Source organism: Drosophila innubila, assembly GCF_004354385.1.
Source record: "Drosophila innubila isolate TH190305 chromosome 3R unlocalized genomic scaffold, UK_Dinn_1.0 2_E_3R, whole genome shotgun sequence".
NCBI classification, from domain to species: domain Eukaryota; kingdom Metazoa; phylum Arthropoda; class Insecta; order Diptera; family Drosophilidae; genus Drosophila; species Drosophila innubila.
The window spans coordinates 8,629,503-8,650,435 of record NW_022995380.1 but is presented as its reverse complement, the minus strand read 5'-3'; the positions used below and the strand labels follow the sequence as shown (position 1 = coordinate 8,650,435).

Below are 20,933 nucleotides of genomic sequence, written 5' to 3'. Positions count from 1 at the left end.
ATGTATCAGGCTCGGCTTCCTCTTGGATTTAGCCTCTTTTTGTGTATTCTCTGTCGTTGTAGCTAAGCTCCAGAGACGTGCAGACTGCTTGCTCCCCTTTCCATAACAAGGAGGGGTTTGGAGTAAGCAGGAATTCAAGCGGGAGCTGCCTGTTCATATTTGAAAGCTAAAAGAAAATTTGAAAAAAGAAAAATGAAAACTTTTTTATTTTTAAATATTTGTTTGCCTGTTTTTTTCCCCTTGTGATTTGTGCTTGTATTTTGCAGTTTCGCCGCGCTGTAAGCCGGGCACAGAGCAAACCTCCATTGGAGCCATCAACATGCACTCAATACAGGTCAAATGCGAGGTTGACGCCGATCCGCCCGAGTCGGTCAGATTCAGTTGGACGTACAACAATACACGCAACGTGTCGCCAGTAAGTATTACCTCGAATCGAGGGGTTATTTCACAATTGTACACTGCAAGTTCTGGCCCAAAAAGTTGACTTGCCAACTGTAATTACGCAATGAGAGCTGAGAACTGAGAACTTAAGACGTGCTGCAGTTGACTACAATTATTGATTCACTTGAAAGCTGAAAAGGTGCGCAGCTATTAGCAAAACTTGCGTTAAATACTTGCACTCTAATTGTGGACTCGAACCCTGACGAACAAATGACAAAACGGGACACAGCAACGTTTGTACGTGACTAAATTAAAATTTAATCAGAATGTACAAGATGTGCATTTCTTGGCAGCAGTAAAGTTAGAGATAGAAGTTGAGTGGGAGGGTGTTTAAGTCGATAAGCAACAGCTACAGGGAGTTGAAATAGAAGAAGCAGCTGCGCAATGCCAGAAAAAGCTGTATTTTTTTTTGGTTTGTTTGGTTACTTTTCATTTTAAATTCAAAGCAGAAAAATATAGAGAGAGAGAGAGAAAGGAGTTTAAGCTGGCTAAGAGATTCGCATGTGAGTCAACTAAGGATTGGGACAGCTGTGCGCAATAAATAAAGTAATTCATTTACCGCAAAAGTTATTTGGAAATCTGCAGAGAAGCACTCTCTCTCGGCTGGACTAACCTCAACTCAACTGAGCTCAACAGGACTTCGACTGAACCTGACTAGAGCTGGGACTTATCCAACAGTGTTTGCATTGCAATAAAAACGTATTTGCCTTGCAATATATTTATGCTTGCCTGGCTTCAATGATTTTCGCCAACGTTTGCAGTACGTTTTCTAATCCTTTCTCGTGCCTCCGCTCTGCTTGCAGGTGCTCAACTCCAGGATACAATCGAATGGTTTGACCAGCACTATGACGTATCTACCACAAACCGACTCCGAGTTAATAACTCTAGCTTGTTGGGCCAGCAATGTGGTGGGCAGACAGACGGCGCCATGTCTCGTACACATATTGCCAGCAAGTAAGTACAGCAGGTGCAAATTGCCACAACCCTTTACTACCCCCATTTCGTCCAATCTGTCTGTAGACATTGTGTGCAATTTAAACAAGACACCGTCGGTGTCGGTGTCGGTCTTAGTGTCGATGTCGGTCTTACTCTATGCATTACTTTATGCACACCTAAGGATCTACTTACATAATTGGTTACTCGTTGTGTGTATGAGTGTGTGTGTATGTGTGTGTCTTGCAGAGTCAGTTGCATGCAACTCCAGCTCCCTTGTTGAATTTCTGACAAATAATTATGTGAGCGCCCGTTCTGCAAATATAGCTCCATCATTAGCCATATCTGTCAGCCAAATTTGGCCATTATTAATGCAAACTGTGGGCGTGTCTTTAGCCACACCTTTATTTGCACAAAATGCCCAAATTCACATGCAAATTATGGCACAATGTGGCAGGCTTTATGACTCTGACTATGAGTAACCATTTATACAAGTATCTAATGTTTATATATTACTCTATCAATATCGACTACTAAGATTATATTGAAAAACAATTGCTTAAAATTATTAAAATTATTTAATTTATAAACTCAAATACTAATTTTGTAATTTAAAGCTGATTGCACAGTTATTTGACTATTTTATTAATTTATTTGTATTTATTAAACACCAGAAAATATTTAAAAAATATGCAGTTTAATTTTAAATTTAAAAAATAGACAACCGTTAATACATAATTAGAAAACATATTCAGAAATGATCGACTTTAAATTAAAAAGCAATACAGATAGTATTGAATTAAATAGAATAAGTGGTAAAATATACAATACATTAAATATAAATTCCAAAAAATGTATAACAATCTTAATATCTTAATTTCTATAGATGCTCCTGAGGCACCCAAAGCGTGTGAGCTGAGAAACGATACCGTCCTGGAGGTGGTCTGTGTGGCGGGCAGCGACGGCGGACTCTCTCAATACTTTATGCTCGAGGTTGTGGGCGGAGATTTACTGTATGCCAGCGAGGCGGCTGCGGGGGGTAGAAGTCAGTTTGGTGAGACGCTTGGCCAAAACGACAACGAGATCTCCACGCTCAATGATCAGGTGAGTTGAGCTTCAAACGAAAACAAGCAAGCAAACAAGACATGCAGTGGACATAAAAGGATAAGCTTCTGAAATTAAAATTAGGTTAAGAAACACGATGTCCATATGGTCAATTAGTGTGCTCGTTCTTTCTGACTTTTCCGCTTGAATTATTAATAAATATGATTTTGAGAGCATGAGAGCCAGAGTTCAGCTCAGTTCAGTTTCGGCTCGTTTCGAGCGGAAAAAGGACGACGTAATTAATGCTATAAGTTGCTATTGAAAGTGGGCGGGGCATTTTAACCAACCGAGTGGACAGACCGGACACAAGCCTCGACTCGACCCATCTCATCGCATCCATAAGCCAATGGCAAACTCATGCCGAGTTATTAAATTATCTCTGTTACTCGTAAAAGAGAATATCATATGAAAATTTCATTTCATTTCGTTTGGTTGCTTTCAGCAGCTTACGGCGGAGAGAGGAGAAGCGTATTGCCTGTGTGAGGAAGGGGAATCAACTTGCTCGGTTTGCTCATGCAGCGTTAGCCGAGTTGAGTTTATTAGCAAAGTAGCCAAGCGCAAAGAAACAGACAGAGATGCAGATAGAAAATGAGACAATGAGGGAGAAGGAGACGGAGACAGGGACAGGGACTACAGGATGACGAGCAGGACATGAACATTGACCAATGTTGGACCGTTTGTGCTTTAAAGTTTTACGCTAGATAAAAATGGCATACAGTGGGATGCAGAGGGATACAGTGGGAAGACTGGGAGTCCCATTGACAGCAGCTTGGTCACTCTGTGGGTGAGTGGGTGAGCGGGTGAGCTGGTGGCAAATGCGCCGCAAGGACAACATAAATTACTTACGCTTACTTGAGTGGGAATTTGTGCGTAACCAACGAAGCTCACTCGATTGTGTCCCATTACGGCAAACGGATATTCAGTTTAAAATTTCAGACAACGTCCTGCACAGAACAATGTGTCCCTCTGCAGTAGCTACTCCTCCCATAAAAGCACATTTTTAGGCATGAATAATTATTTATGTGTTGTGTTTGTTGTCCCAAAAGTTGGGCAACAAATAAACATGACATGCTGTGCAGCCATATGTCCAGCATATTATTAAGCATACGTTGTATCTCAGACTGTCAACTGGTTATCGTTTTAAAACAGATAACGCAGCGAAAAGTAGAGATATGTTAATAGCCTTGTTTTCAGACCCTGTACTTAAAATGTTCAAAGGGTCTATAAAAATGTGCACAACAGGTAAAAGTATATCAATGGAATATTAAATCAATTTAACTAAATATACTCGTCTGTCTGTTAAAATGTCTAGATTTTATAGAGACTTCTTCGGTAGATCATATTTATTTTATAATATTGCAATGCCCTCGTTAATCAAAATAATAAAAACAATTGCAAATATACAAACTGCAATTTCCCTAGTGTTGAGGAATGTATGCAACGGAAATGAACATTTAACATTAAACATAATTCAAAATTAATTTTTTTTTTTTTTAGCACTATTTGTATTATGAATCAGGCAAATAACAGTCGAGTTCGCTCGACTTTATCTTTTTGTACTAGTTTGTTTTCAACTTAATCTCATCTTTGCTGCTTTTGTGTTGTGTTTTTTTTTCCAGGCTACATCTGCACCCATCTTTCGCATGCAGGAGAACAGTCCACAATTTCGTTTGAATAATTTAGAGCCGGGACGTGAATATCAATTTTTAGTTTATGCCGTTAACGCCAAGGGACGCAGCGACCCGCCGGTGGTGATTGAACGTGTGCGCGTGGCTGCACAACTGGGACCATATGGTGAGTACCCGAATATCGAAATACCGAATAACCGACTGAACGACTGAGCGACTGAACGAATAACCGAGTACCCGAGTTCCCGAGCCAAGAGATGAACGGGACCAAAGGAAAAAAATAGAAAAATGGCACTCGCAAACATCTCTGGTCTCGACCAAATAAAGTGTGCCAAAATATTTGCCAATTGCCAAAGGCAGAATTTGCCTGCTGCCAAGTTGCCAGTTGTCAGTTACCAGTTGCCAGCTATGGGTCACTTTTTTGGCCAAGTCAATAGAATTGACTGAGTTGGGTTGTAGTTGCTGATTTTGACTGTTCACTCTCTGCACACAATCGACGTGGCTGTGTCTAATTCAACGCTTCAGTGCATTTTCAAATCAACGCAAGTTCAAGGAAAATCGTCTTCAATCAGCCGCCGCGAAAACTGTGCACATGTCTCTGGCAGCAAGAAAGCAGAGAACAAGAAGAGAATGAATAAAGCAGAACCTGATGTCCTGGCGGCAGGTCTTGCCTTTCATTGTGGGCGTTGAAGACGCCCTTTTCTAATCCACTGACTGAGTTATGCAGCGATGCGTAAAGCATTACAGCATTTTCCATCATTGAGGCAGAGAAGCGGAGAGCATGAGAGAGAGAGAGAAGAGATAGGTAGGGTAGGATAGAGAGAAGAACAGGAAGAGCGTAGCACGCATACGCATATTACGTATACGCAAGGGCGTGCCACGACAGCCTCTTCATTTTACCCCATGCTTAACGATATAACAACAGCTGTGTGAGTGTGTGTAAGGGGTGTGTGTCATTGGCATTGCCTTTCTTTATTTCATACCCATCGAGCAAAGGCAAAAGTGAAATTGCTTCAATTTTCGTTTTGCTTAACGGGACGCCGTAGACACTTTGCTTTTATTGTTTGCCTCGCATTCGCACTCGCACTCCAACAACAACAACGTTGTCATTATTTTCATGCTGATTTTTATTTTTATCTGCATTTCCATTACCGTTTTCATTTTCATTTTCGTACTCGTTTGCAAGCAAACAAACCAGAGACCAACTACGTCTGTCTACCACATTGTTTGGCCATTTTCGCCATTTTCCATTTGCCTTAACGGTGCGCGGTGCGTTGACCATAAATCACACATACATATTACCCAATTTAATGCACCTAATTGTGTTTGATACGCAAATGTTCAATTAAATGAGGGTAGGAGACCAGGTCAATCTACAGTTTCAGTAACATTTTCAGTCTGTAAGCAAATGAATCGGTTGGTCGAGAGATTCTCTGTCAGCATTATGCGGTCGCATTAAGGACAGCAGCAGTGCGACCATTCAGGCCTTGGTACAATAGCTGTAATTACCAAAGGGCCATAGACATAGCCAGGCCAAGGACTGCAAAAGGATCTCCCGAAGGCTCCAATGCGCTTCAAGTACAAGTAATTTATGCGAAATTTTAACAGTGGCAGCGTCAGACGCCTACGCAGTTTCTATTATTTACACATTGCTTGGGATTTTTCGCCATCTCTCTCTCTCTCTCTCTATCTTCCTCTCTGTCTTTTGCTCTCTTGTGTGTGGTAATAAATTGTAAAGACAGCAGCCAAAGTGAAGTAACAATATTTACGTGTGAATAATAGCAAATCCGTCGACGCTTGACGCTGATTTTTGCTGCTGATTTAAATCAGTTTATGCCAAAAAAAAAAAGTAAAGTAATAAGAAATACAGGAAGATCTGGAAAATCTGGTAAATTTATTACATTTTGCCCAATAAAAAACAGGGCAGGAGAGAAATCTACTCTTGGCTTCTCATCGAATGAGAAAGCAAATAACTGGATAAGGCTGCCAGCTGAAAACAAAAGCCACAGTTAAAAGTCAAAAGTCAAATGCCGAACACCGAAGCAAGACTCAGCAACTGGTTAAAAGAGAGAAACGGGCTAATAAGAATGGGCCAAGTAAATTGAATGAAAAGGCCGAGCAAGCAGCCGCAACAAGAAAAATTAAATTGAGCCGCAGGTGTAGGCAATTTCCACATAAATGCTCGCTCTGCCACTTGCTACATGCCACTTGCCACACTTGGCAGTGTTTCAACTCGCAAATGGAGCGGAAATGCTGCAGGTGGGTGGCAGGTGGCAGGTGAGTTTTGGACAGACATAAACGAATGTATCGCATAAATCTTGCCACAGGGATCATCAGCTCAGACAGACTACACTGAGAGCACAATTTCCGCTTGCTCATCTTTTCATTTCTCTGCTGAAAATCTAATAAATATAAACAATGTCGTTCTCATGTTGTTAATAATTGCCGCAGCTTTTGGCAATCTCTGGCAATAAGATACTTGATTGGCAACGTAGGAAAGGGGAAAACGACAATTAAAGCCAAGTCGAGTCAAGGACGACCCTCACGTCTTCCAATTTGGCTAATTTCAATTTTCAACACAATTTGCCACGGCAACAGAAACAGTCAACAAAATGGCAAACCAGAAACAAAAGAAAAAGGACACAAACACACACATAAATAAATAAATAAATAGAATTACAAACACAAACACAGTTAAAGCAATCAGTTAAGCAAAACCGAACACACAGAAGAAAACAAAGCAAATAAATAAATGGCGAAAAGAAAGCAAAAGAAATGTTAGAGAGAAAACTCGGCGCGCGTATCAAACTAATTTCAAGCAAATAACAAATCATTGTGTGTGCTTTCCCAACCCCTAAACCCAACCCCAACCATCCCATCACTTTCAAAAGAAAAAGAGAAACTACAATACTATTCTTGCCATCCACATACAGATGAATCGATACTCTCGGAGGATCCAACGCCCGCGGAAACCACGCATCATGGCGGAGGCAGCAGCAGCAACGGCATCGGTGGCAGCGGCAGCTCGGCGGTTGGCGTCGGCGCTGGCGCCAGCATTGGCAGCGGACCGGAGAAGCAATCGACGCTGCTGATACTCGCCGCCGTTGTGGCGATAGGCGCCGTCATTGTGACGTCAATTATCGTGGCCGGCATCGTCGTTGTCTGTCGACATCGGCCGCGGCCACCTGAGCCGCAGGAAGTGCGCAAGAGCATGCGGTAAGTACCCTGTAAAAGTCAACTGAACAGAAGGGTTGTTCACTTGCAATTGGTATTAATAGTAGTAACACAAACTAATAAATTTGTAGAGGAAATTACAGTGACTATAGGACAATCGTGATGTCAATACGAATACTTAGAAAAAATTATAAATTTGATGATTTTGCTTATTGAAAAAATAATATTTCTTGACTAGTAATCAAAATTACTTACTATATGACCCTATTAATGACGAAGTTGTCGATATCACAGTAGTCACTATGTAAAACGACTTATAACAAAACAACACTGGCGCAGGGTATCACTTAGTCGAGTTATCTGCTGTTGAAAGTCCCTTTCTTGCCTTGATGTTATTGTTTTCTGTTGAGCGTATATAAAAACTAATAATAAAATTGTTTGCTGTGTTGCGGTTGGGCCAGTATGTTTGTGTGTGTGCTCAGAAATAATTACAGCATTATTTATGTAACGCACGTGTAAAGAGCAGAAAGCAAGGCAAACAAAGGCTTGAAAAATTTGTTGCATACTTTTTTGCGCTCGTCTTAATAACAAAATGTAATTAATGGCGAAAGTTGCAAGGCTGAAATAAATGCATATATAAAATTCAGTTGAGTTAAGTACAGTTTAAATGTGTAAACAAATTTCGAGTTTAAAAAATGAATGCAATATCTAAAGATACAATTTAGGAAATAAAGTATAGTTCAATGCAGTTCCTTTCAAATGTTCAACTTAGTTTTAAAGTACGCTTAAATCAATGACCAACCACAAAACGGTGTCGGGTTCATTAGGCAACTGGCCAGGAATGGCCGAATCGATTAGCCTGACGTCGAATCTGAAACGGAAATGGGCAGGAGCATTGAGGCTAAACGAAGTTCATGCAGCTGCCCACTAAATTATGCTTAGACTGTAATTAAATTAATTAAACCTGCACCTGACTGCGACCCACAAAAGAACTTGTAAAAGAATCATAATGAACGGTTCCCTTTCACACACCCACGCACATACAAGTTCTTCCTCTCTCGTTCTACTCTCGGCAAGGGAAACGGAAACGGAAGTAGCTTGCCTGCTTTGCCGCCATTGCCGCAGTGCCAAGTGAGTTTCGTTTAAGATAAGAAATCAGCGTTTGCTTTGAAAGGGTCGCCCCAGCAAGGAGTAGATAATTAAGCAGCTGCTTAGCGTCCCTCTTCTATCTTCCCTGCCCTTCTCCCTGGTCTATCCCTCTTTACGGACTCTGTCAACTGTCAGAGCTGTGGCCAGGTGCGAGTTGAAGCTAATGAAAGACAAACTTGCAGTTGCTGCGGCATTAGCTCCGCCCTTTGTGTGTGTGTCTCCCTCTCTCTCTCTCTCTTGCCCCTCTATCTCTTTCTATCTACATCTCTGGACCATTTAGCTGTCCTTCACATTGATATTGGTGCTTAATCGTACCAAGCGTCATATTATCAGTCCATCTCCTTGCCCTTTTTAGCACCTGAACTTTAGCCATGTACAACTATATTTTGCCCCACTGTGCGCATGATCAAACATTAATTAAAAAGAATTATTTAAAACAGCAATAAACAGTTGACTCTACGCGGGTCATTAAATGATTTCGCAGCGTTTAAGCATATTATGTCAAAGTGAGGCATGCCACACACATAAATATGTAACATTGCGAATTTAAAATAATTTCAACCGCTGTCATTACAACTGTTCCCCTTTCCCACACCTCTTCTCACTTAACTCTTCACTGTTTACGTTTTTAGTTGCGCCAGTGCATAAATTTGAATGATTTGCCTTTTGTGGCAAAAGTAATAGTACAAATATTTACACTCATACACACGTTGTGTGCCACAAGTTGCAACTGATAAGGGCATGGATTAATTAGCATTCGCGTGGGCAAGAGTTGACTTTTAATTAAGTTTAAATGTTGCTAATAAGGAAATAGTTTATTGAATGTGCCTCGCAACTGACACCAGTTGTGGTCGCATTGCGTATACGCCACGTGCGACTGGCGATTAAATTGAAAAAATGCCCTCTGTGAAATGGCATCAAAGTTGCAGCAGCAGTTGCTCCCCAATGGCTGCCCCATGTTGAAGTTTGACTTGTGGCGGCCAACGAGTTGAGGTTAGGTGAAGGGAGGTCGCTTAACTTGTGAGACCCTGTATTTAAAGAGCATGAAGCTTCTATTGAGTATAGGTATTCTTGATCAGCTCAACAATTAATTTTTGATACATATTTCTTAGGTGTGTTTCAGAAAGCTTTAGAGTTTTTGAAGAGAAATGCTTTTGAAAACAACCGTCGAAATGTCGGTGTTCCTCAAATGTAAGAGACTGAGTTTTTCGAACATATTTTCGAAGTCAAAAACATCGACTTTCTTCCATTTTCAACAACACTTTTAGGTTGAGAACTATTTCATATATTTAACAAAATTATAAAAAATTAATTTTATGTATTTTTATTCAATTTAAAAATTAACTTTGTTTAAATCAATAATTATTTCATTTTGTAAAATCTCTTAACAATTTTTTAGACAATTGAATGCAATGCTTGCTTGTTTCAGGAACCTCAACAATTGCGTTTGGGTTGCTTTGGCGCTGTTAGAGATTTGTAGAACACCTCTGATAAAAAATTTAATTTTATATAAGAAGCATATATATGTTTGTGTGTACAGGGTCTCTTACAGTGGTCTTCACCCGACTGTTGCTTTTCCCACTAGTTTGTTGTTCCGTTTTTTGTTAATATGCAAAAAAAAAGTGGACATCGTCTTGGGAACTATTAGTAAGTTGCTGCCATCGACAAAGCGATTTTGTGTGTGAAAAGTTTTAATAGATTTGTAAGACTTGTTTTTCATCTCTTCCTCTCTCTTCTTTTTTTGTTGTCCCACAGGCCGGCGCGAAACGATGTACCCTCGATGTACATTGAAGAGGACGAACTGAACGAGCTGGAGGAGGGCGGCGGACGAGCAGCGGAGATACGAGCACGCATAACACCTGCGACCTCGCACCTCTGTGGTGGAAGGGGTGGTGCTGGTGTTGGTATTGGCCCCGGCGGTGGTGGCATTGTGGGCGTTGGCGGGCCACATCATTACATCTCCGAGAGCTTCATACAGTACGCGCAGCCCAGTCTAAACGGTACTATTCCAAAATCTATACTCAACAAACTATAGTCCATAAACGTAGTCAAGTATCAAACTGTCTATCTTTAGTATGTAATGTAGTATGTAAAGTATTTAGTTATCTCTTTCCTTTCTTCTTCTCTCTCTTTCTCTGTCTTGCATCCCACTTGGTTTGCTTTTTAGCTCTTGAGTTCTGTTCAAGTATAATAATAATAATTTGTATTCATACTTTAAGTTGATTGAATCGAAACTAAATTAAATTGAATCTTGTTGACTGTAAATACTTTAGAGATATTCATCAACATGAATTGCCTGGCCTGTGTATATACAAGAAGTACTTATTATGTAGATTAGCTTGAGTTTCACAGCAAATTAAATCAATTTAATAAAATGATCATTCACTTTTTAGTTGTATGTTTTTGAAGTGCATGTGAGTTTAGCATTGAGTCGAGTTGAACTGGATAATATGTGGGCTGGCTTGTGCTTAATAAATATTATTTATTTTTTCCACACACGCACACTTGAAACACTTGCAATTCAAATGGGGCTAAATGCCGCAATTTAAGAGGAACGACAATAGTTGGAATTGCATTTTGTACATGCAATACTCGTACAAATGGAATTACTAATTGGCCTTTATTTCATTTTGTAAAGTAGCTTACACTCTCTCTCTCTCTCTCTCCCTCTATAATTTTCCAATTAGCTTTGATCGAAATGGTTCGATTTAAATTGATTTATTTATAGTACTTATTTCTGATAGTAGGACCAGCACTTGAAGTGTTCACAGTGCGTATGTGTAATGTGTGCACACAGATTAGCTCACCTGCTCTCCCATTAGTTGACATGGACATGGACATGGACATCCTGTCCAACAGTAGCACTATATTCCCCTCTCTCTTACTCACTATTTCACTCTCTTTCTCTCCCTCTCTCGTTCTCTTTCTTTGTGTGACTTTGTAACTGTTGGTTGCTCTTATCTAATCATCAAACTACATTGTAAACTTCAGGTTGTAAATACCTTGCCTAATATTTAGAGGCAACATAGTTCACAAATACTTTAGTAAAGTTTCAAGTTTCCAGTCTTTCCCCTTCCTCCATAGAACCAGTCCTTTTTACACCACACTTTGTGGTGCTTTTAACAATATATTGAAACGTTACCCTCATTCGTAGGCGATGTCCTGCTACCTTTGCTTGTTACCACCAGCCAGCCAGCGTCGAGCAGTCATCGTTACCTTCGTGCAGCTGCTCCGGTCTCAGCCACAATGTCGGACGTGGTCGTGGCCATGCCCCAACCAGTTGCTGCCAAGTTTTGTGCAACAGCTGCCAATGCAGCTGCCTGGCCGCCCAAATGTATGCAAACTCAATTTTATCTAACTAAAATCTGTGCACTGCAAAAGCAACAGCAAATGCAATTGCAACAAACACAATAACAACAACGAGTGGAGAAACAAGTTAAAGAACTGGGCACATGCATGTCTTAAATACCGAGCACCTGCACAGCTTTTACCAGCTTTTCAATTAAGCCAAGAGTTGTCGTGCTTGAAAAACGGATGCAATAAAATACAACAATATACTTGATTTCACATTTTAATTTATTGTCATTGTCATGCTCTGTCTCTTTACTCACTCCCCCTCCGTTCACAATTCTTTCACTATTTTTATTGGGTTTTTAGCTTTCTCTGATCTCTGATATGCGTTTGTCTTTGCCATTTGCTCTCTGTCTCTGTCGGCCGTACAAATTGTGCAACAAAGCTACAAATTTCTTTTAATTTGGGGCATTTTCAAATTGCTGATGGGATTTCTGTTGCAGTCAAAACCAGTTCGTAATTGTTGCAGCCACACGTGTGTGCGTGTCTGTGGAAATAGAAATCCTCTTAGCTTTGTGCCTTGCTTTGTTGTGAGTGCAACAGCATTTTGCTCAACTCAAGCAAATAATCAGCTTTTCCCAAACATTTAAAGAACTCTCAGCCGCTTTTATCGACGTTGTTCAGAAAAGCTTAATACTATATTTTCATTAAAAATCAATTGGTAGTTTAAATAGATTGAGACTAATTTGTACTCTGTGCCAATATGGCTTAAAGCTTTTCTTTAACACAAACTAGCTTTTAAGAACTGTCAGATAAGATACAGTGAAGAGAGCATACCCTTAGTATACCCTTTATTACTTAATTTAGGCAGTATAAAATAGTTTCCTAGTCTAATACTGTATTTAAAAAGTACCATATTGATATTTGTGTTTATGTCTGTCTGTTTATTGCCGCATATGCAACATAGCAAGTCCGTGTAGCATTGGAACACACAGCAGATACAAGCGCACAAAGTTAGATACATTTTACGAGCACTCATATGTATTTACACATACATATGCAAATGCAAACACACGCACATGAGCATATGGTGTATCGTGTGACTGCAACAAATTTACGGAGCTCTGTTTATTTTGTGAGCTTGTGTAGACTTTGTTTCAACTTTTGAATTGCATTAATTTCAATTATATATTGCGAAAGAACTAAATTAAAAAGCACAAACGCACAGTGGATGTGATGCCAACATGTCGACAAATGCAAATATTATTTAATGTGCAGATGTGACGTATACGTGATATTATTTTAAATATATAATACACCCCAACACAGTTCATATCATTTCCGTTTGCTGTCTCCTTAATGGAAATTCTGCCTTACTCAAAAGTCACAAATTAGCCACATTTGATTTTGTCAGCGTTTTCATTTGCTTTATTCATGTATTTGTACATTTTGCTTAGCTTTTTCCCTGACAACTTTTAATTTATGTGCGCCAAAGGCACACACACTCTCACACTTGACGTATGTCTGTATTTACTTGCAAAGCCTCTCCAAAGTTGCCCTCTGACTTCAACACACACACACACACACACTCTTACACATTCCCACACACACTCACACCAAGTTGACTTGGCCTTGCTTACAAGACACTAACAACTGCTGAAGTCAGACTAAAGTGCGCCTTGGCTTTTGGGAAAATGCTGAAACTGTTGCTTCTCTCTCAATAAAGAAAGGAAAACACAAGTGTGAAACAAACAGCGTTAACTTGGTCGCATAAGAAATACCCTATAGTAGGGCCCAAAGTGGTCGCGAAGCGGGAAAATAAATGTGGTTAAAGGTCTAGAAGTAAATGCGTTGAGAGGGGAAAAGAAACCAAAAAATGTTGAAGCCAGTGAACTAAGAGATTTTTTTTTTTTATTATTATATATTGTTCTATAATTCACTTGTTTGCTTTGCTTTTAAATACTTTTCCCATTTTAAATGCTATTTGTATGTTGTTTTGTTTATTTTATTTGAGCTTAAGATGTAAATAAATACACCAGTTTTAAGTAAATTTTCAACTTTACTTCTCTCTTCGCTTTTCATTTCACTTTGCGTTTTGTTTTCTCGCCGCAATTCGCATCGTTTCTCAAAATTGGTTCACATTATTTACTATTCACCTTTTCTCATTCTGCTTTACACTTCACAACTTTCTCCGCTTTGACTTCACTTTTCAATTAACATCCCAAATTCACTTCATACCTTACTTTTAATTTCGCTATTTTCATCGTTTGTCTCTTCAGTTTACTTCACTTCTCACTTTGCTTTTCCAGTGAATTGCAATTTTCATAAAATAATAAGCTTAGATATTTGCAAACTTAATTTTATTTTATTTATTTATTTTTCATGTTATATTCCTAACAAAATTAACAAGCTTTACATAAGACACTTTTATCGACTAACAAAATCTAGGAAAAATGAATTTTCTTACATAACCTAACTTATTTCCGCATTTTGTTTCTGTATTACTTGTAATTTAATATTATGTTACAGAGATTTTCTTCTATATTATTTTCGTTTGTCTGTGCGCCAAAATGTTCATCTGTTCAACTTGTATCATCATATGAGAACTAATGTACTTCGAGGTCATAGGTCAGACAGTAGCTCAGCGTTGTGAGCGCAGTAATTTCAGTCAAGGAATTGAGCCACTCATACAAGTGCAAGCAGCATGTAAGTTGGTTGATGCATTTGTCATTAGCCAACCATTTTAATTGCATATAGCCTGAAAAAGTTCCTTCCTCCACCCACAAATGCGAATTGAAAGGCAGGTGGCCTCATAATGGAGCTTCACTGTAGAAATGCTTAGGGAAAGAGAGAGACAGCAAATGCGTTTGACTTTTTCAGCTTGCTTAAAGTTTTACATATGTGTATGTGTGTGTGTGTGTGTTGAAGTGGGTGTGAGTGTGTATTCGTGTGTTTGTTTTTGCTTATGCTTTTTTGTGCACATTTGTTTCATTTCATGTTGCACCATTCATTTTGTCTCGTTCGTTGTTGTTGCTATTGTTTTGTGTGTTTGTTTGTTTGTGTGTCGCGTCAAGAGTCGGGACGCCAACTGGGTAACATTTGTGTAGTCGTCCTTGCACGAGTGTGTGTAACACATCTGTCTCTCAATGTGTGCGTGCTGGTTTCTTGCGCACTTCAGCGGCACTCGTCTAATTAGACAAAGTTAAGACTGAGTCCGCAGTGAAAAAGCGGCCATCTTGCAGCACTGAGACACATCATTTGTTGCGGCCTCAGCGGCAAGTGAGTTAACTTAAAGGCGCCTTAAAGTATGCCATAAAACTGGTAGCATCCACCGAAGCGATAGCTGTACGTTGTTGTATAAGCTGTAGACCTTTGGCCTGGCATCTACTTTGATGTCTGTGGCAGAACCACACGAAGTGCCGCACAATTTGCTTTGGCAACATTGTTGATGCGGCCTATGCTGCCACACGCACACACACAGAATAGGTTACGCTGTGTGGCACTTCAATGTCAACCAACGCTTATTCATTTGGCTCAGTACTTTCTCTTTGCCCTATTTGCTTTTGCAACATTTTTGCGACTTTTGACATTTTTAAGGCTGCCAGGCATGGCGTGAAAGACACACACATACACACACACATATATATGTGTCCTATATCTGCTACACGCACATTCTGACAACGGTTGCTTTAGTTTGTGCGTCTTTATGACTCAAAGACGCCACACAAATGTGACATAAAAGGCGATAATAATAAAATATAACACAGGGACGCAACGTCAAATAACAAATTGCAAAATCGTAAACAACCAATGGCGAATGCCGCCAGTGAGCGCTAGATGGCGCTTAAGTTTCACTCGAACTTGGGGCGGCAAGCAACTAACAATAATAAACTGAATTCGGACATAAATGCGTCTGAATGTGCGATAAAAATTAAGAAATTGTTAAATTATTTTATGTTTACGATGTTGACCATGTTGGGGAAATGCTTCGTATAGCTAATAATATTTAAATGATGTTCTTGTTGTTGTTGTTGTTGTTATTGTTGTTTTGTTATCGTTCACTTGTTTGACTATTTGCTTGGTTGTTGCTCTTATCGGCGCACAGTTGGTCACGCTTTTAATATTTGCTAATAGTTACGATTTCCATTTGCTTCTACAACTTTTTTTTATATATATTTTATTTGCTGCCAAAACAATTTTCAACTGTTATATGATGTCATTTTGCAAGTGTTGTGAATTACACAAAAGCCAAAAACAAAAACAAAACATAAACAAACAATGAAATAAGCAAAACTAATCGGTAAACACAATTTGTACTTTTGTTTTTCTTCCCGACCGCCCGCCCGCATCTGACACGCACACACGCACACACACTAACACACTAACACTAATACACACAATTTACAACACCCACACACATCTGCTTGCCATTGTTGTTGATTTTGTTTTATGCCAACCAACCAAAGTGTATATTGCAGACCCGGATCTGATATTACCGCGCGGTGAATTGGAATTTACGACTCTGGATCCAACGCTGAAGTAATTGTAAAAAGTAATAATATCTACCGCAGTACATACATATATATATACATGAACCCCTTCACACCAGGCCGAGCCGCTCTCATCGCCACGAGGTTGCACTATGAAGGCTTTAGGCATCATACTCGTAATTCATGGGCATTTCATTTTATCGTACATAGCTGTAAATTTTTAGCATAAATTTAAATATATTAATGTCAAAGGTATTACATAAGTGCATCTATGCATATATCCTTGTCTGTGCATCAGCATAAATTGCAAACATATTCGGGAAATGGAAATGGTAAAGGGATAAATGGATATAAGGAAATGGCTGCCTTTGCCTTGCTCTATAAATACACACAGCAATCCTGTAACTCAAATCAAAAAGTGAATTTTGTAAATATCATAACACACTCACTGTCACACTCATACACTCTTACTGTTGAAAATCAAAATATAAAATGTTTGTATTGGCCTCTGTAATTTCAATTGCAGCAGCGACATCAAATGTACATAGAAATACCGGGCAAACATTAATCAAACTGCATTTAAATGTTGAATTAAATAAATTTAATTATTGAACAAGTAAGTTGTTAAGCTAGTTAATAGGAATCTTTTAGTCGCTAGGCAGATTAACTATATTACATTATAAATTTAAATTGTAATAAGACTCAAAGAGCAAACAGATGAAGAGTAATTAAATATAACTCAGACTAGGAACTAGGACACATTTGCAATATATTTGCATGAATTGTATCTGTATGCGTATGTATGATATTCAAGAATTTATTACTACAAAACTGATATCAATATCGATTAGCCATACTCAGTTAACTGGTCCTGCAGCTAACTCACAGAAATTCGAGAAATTGCCCCCAAGCGCCACGCCCATTTTTGCATTTGAATTTATGCAATTTTCATAATAGATTTGTACAAAAGAAAATTGCTGGCCAAGTTAGCAACTATTTATATGAATTCATGAATATTCTATTACCATAACAAAGGCAGGCTGAAAAGTAAGCGCAAACTTCGCAAACATAATGAATAAATGTTAAATAAATTACAGGCCCAAAAATATAACTAAACAGAAGCAGAACAAGAAATAGTAACAACAACAATAATACGAATTAATTCATTGTATGTACATGCTATAAATAAATAACTCTGAAGTAACCAAACGACTAACAACAACAAATCTTAAATAAAATATAATTCATGTAGTCGTATTTGAATGTGAATGTGAATACCAAATACGATAACACGAAACCAAATGGCAGCCTAGCAAAATATACACTGCGTATGCGTAATAAAATAAATTAAAATTTTACCAAAAAGAGAAAAAACCGAATAGTTTTGGAGACAAAGCAAAGGGAATTGGGCAAATTGAACTGTCTCCTATGAGTTCTTATTCTCTCTGTCCTTGCCTCTGTCTCGGTGACTGTCTCTTTCACTCTAACTCTGTGTCTCTCTCTGAATAAATTGATAAAACTAAACTGATTGTTTTTAAGGCGTGGTTAGATTTACGAAAAATAAAAAATAAAATTACACTTAAACATATATTTAAATTTAAATTATATGATAAATATATTTAATAATTAAGACGAAACTACTGAGTGTGTTAATAATATTAATGAATACTTAAAATAAATAAACTGAATTCAAAAATAAGAAAAAATGAAGTCCAGGTCTAAGCATTTTTAATCAATTTCAATTACACCCACAGGCTGCAGATGAATGCCAAGTTTTTAGAACTTTTACCCAAGGGTTAAGTGATATTAATGCTATCCCAAATCCTCCAGCGAATGAACCTGCTCCAGACTTCTACAGTTACCCCCAACTGCCTTCATTAACTGCACTCCTGATTGCCACCCGAAGCGAGTAATCGAAACAACAAAAAGGCGGTCAGCTAAGTCGGACTTCATTAATTTACCCGGCAACGTTGAGAGTAGGCAGCTCCCTCTTGAAACTGGCTGCAACTTGTTTGCAGTTTAGTTTACTCGTAAAACACTTGCCACCAATGGAGCAATGAAGTCAATGCTGTCGATGGAGTCAATGAAATTTGAAGCAAACTCTTGGAAAACTTTTCAACTGCAGTTTATACCATTTAATACCAGTTTGCTGAATTTCATGCCATATTTATTAGCCAAAACTTGCACTACAACGTGGCCTCTCAGTAGGTTAAGCTCATGCTTGTACTTGCAATTAAACTCTTTCTGGCTCTAAATATTACTTGGAATTTAATTAAGCGGCGGGGCATCATTAGGTTTGTATTTATTTTAGTTTTTTCTAGTCTACGAGCTTGGCAAGTATTCAATATCATATTATGCACTCTATTCTTGTATTCTTATTTCAGATTCTCTAAATAACCCCCTAATCTCTTGATGACAATTGAATATCTTGAATATTGTAGTGATGTAAAACTACGTTAAAATATCGACAACTCGATTTTACGCGGAATCGATTATCGAACACTTCAAGTCGATAATTTTGTCGACGATCCATCGAGTTGATTGAATCGATATTCAAGAAAAATGTACCGTAGTTAAATTACAGAATTAGGTTTAGTCACTCCATTTTTGATGAGCGACCATAAAAAATGATTAACAAAAATACTTTATTCTTTTTTTTGCTATTTTCTATTTCGATATACCATAGAGCTCGATAAAAAGTTTGTATTTACGTCACTAGAAAATTGCTTTCCCAAATAAATGCTTTATTGCTTCGGTTTATTTATTGATTTATTTATTTTTGAAAAGTAATTAAGATCTCCTTTTGTACTTTATACTTTAACATTATTTATTTGTTTTATTTTTTATAATTTCAACTTTAATTTTATTTTAAGCTTAAGTCAACTGTTCTTGGTTGACACTTAATATATATATAAAATAAAAATAAATTAAAAAATAAATTGCTTGTGCTAACTTTTCGTATTTTTTTACTGGTTCTACATTCGATTCCAGTGAAGCTGTAATATTGCTATACTAAAATCCAATAGTAATGTCAAAATCAATGCTTAACCTTAAAGCTCACAAGCAAATTAGAGGATGGCTGGTTGGCCAACTCTTTTGGCCTTCACAATACACAATGGCGTGCTTAGCTGGGACACAAGTGTTAAAATATTAATGCGCCAACTAAATGCCTGGCACAGCTCCCCGACGACGATCCATTCAGAGACCATAAATGTCAGCTTTGAATTCAATTAGCGTAGGACAGCTTCTGCAATTGGAGGAGGGAGGCCATAATGGTATTGATGCAGTGCAGCAATTATTGGGCTCTTTTGTTGACAAGACCGCCAATGGAGTTGTTACATCCTCCCCAAATTACTCCCTCGTGCATCGACAGACGGCAGGACCATAACAATCACAATCACAATGAAATCATCATCACTGCAATGGCCGATCCGGCTGCTCCTGCAACGTAGACATCCTGGCCGGGTCGACAGCTTAAATTTGACAAGCCACAAATGTTGTCGAGGCTGTTTTTTACTATTTTCTCTTTTTTTTTTGTCTGCCTGTTAGAGGAGCAGTCAGCGCGAATCTGTGCCAAGGACATGACTTGCACAATTCTCTTAGCGGTCGTGTCATTGTATTTTCATCTCTTCCTCTCTCTTCTCCCCCTTTTCCATCTGCCCTGTCATAAAAAACACACTTCAATTTCAGATATTTTCAACTTTTATTTTGCAACAGCTGCCTTAAATCTAACTGTAAACTCTTTAAATCATATTGCTGTTAATAGTTAAAATTATAGTATTCATTATTTTTATTTTATTACAATAAAGCGAATTTCTATTTATATTCTGGACTTTTTTATGCTGAATGCAATTACTCTCCATTTACAATGCACTCAAAAGCGAAGTGGTTGGCAACGCAGGCAACGACTGTCGACAGTTTGACCGACTAGCAGATACCTGCACCGCAACTGGAATATCTTGATAACTCTACAAATACGATATGATCAGGTAAGTGCATGTCTATCTACAACTACGTAAGGCTCGTCTTCTTTGTTTATATCTCAAGTGAGTTCCAATTAAAGAATTCTTTATCTTTTGATTGCTTAAAGCATTGCTAAAGCGAAGAAGCAGCTCTAGTATAGGGCACAGACAAGTAAATAAAATTGCAAATAAAGTAAAAATGTTGAAATGCCAAAAGAAAGAAATGCATGGTACATATTTTACATTTATTCATTCGTTGACGTTGTCGTTGCTTCTGCTGTTGTTGTTGCTGTTGCTTTTAACCGAAGACAAAAGATGCGAGAGGGAGAGAAAGATGGACAGAGAGAGAGAGAGAGAGAGGGAGAGAGGGAGAGACTGCTTGGTTGGCGCTGGTAAGCCGAGCGTTAATAACAACGCTTATCTGTGGCATTAGTAGCGTACACAGCAATAGCAAAAGCAATGACAACCAAAAAAAGGAAATAAAAAAAAACGAAGAAGAAAAAATGATAATGAAAAAGTGAAATAAAAGCGCAACAAGAGCGCTAACAGACAAACAGCTGAATGGCAAACAAAACAGAATTCAACACAGAAGACAGAGAGAAAGGGACAGAGTAGAAAACAACTGCTTTGTGTGTGTGTGTGTGTGTGGGAGAGGGGGAGGTTCTACATAAGTAATTCAAGCTGCTGTTGCCGCTGCTAGCGTGACAACTTCAACTGACAGTCGCAGCGCAGCGCCATCATCCATTATCAGCAGTTGGCCA

The 20,933-nt window shown here is 38.5% G+C and overlaps 1 protein-coding gene across 2 annotated transcripts in view; it reads left to right on the top strand.

The window, feature by feature from the left end:
• Positions 1-17,765, top strand: part of LOC117791652 (nephrin) — a 47,461-nt gene extending 29,696 nt beyond the window's left edge. The window contains exons 10-17 of one of the 2 annotated variants that reach the window (XM_034631463.1): positions 267-415; positions 1,245-1,395; positions 2,261-2,478; positions 4,098-4,272; positions 7,040-7,322; positions 10,185-10,429; positions 11,584-11,763; positions 16,199-17,765. In XM_034631463.1, the coding sequence (XP_034487354.1) occupies positions 267-415; positions 1,245-1,395; positions 2,261-2,478; positions 4,098-4,272; positions 7,040-7,322; positions 10,185-10,429; positions 11,584-11,763; positions 16,199-16,263 (1,466 nt within the window). In that variant the 3' untranslated portion in view covers positions 16,264-17,765. The remainder of the gene's footprint in view (positions 1-266; positions 416-1,244; positions 1,396-2,260; positions 2,479-4,097; positions 4,273-7,039; positions 7,323-10,184; positions 10,430-11,583; positions 11,764-16,198) is intronic. The other variant, XM_034631462.1, reaches the window with a different exon arrangement.
• Positions 17,766-20,933: the final 3,168 nt, after the last annotated feature.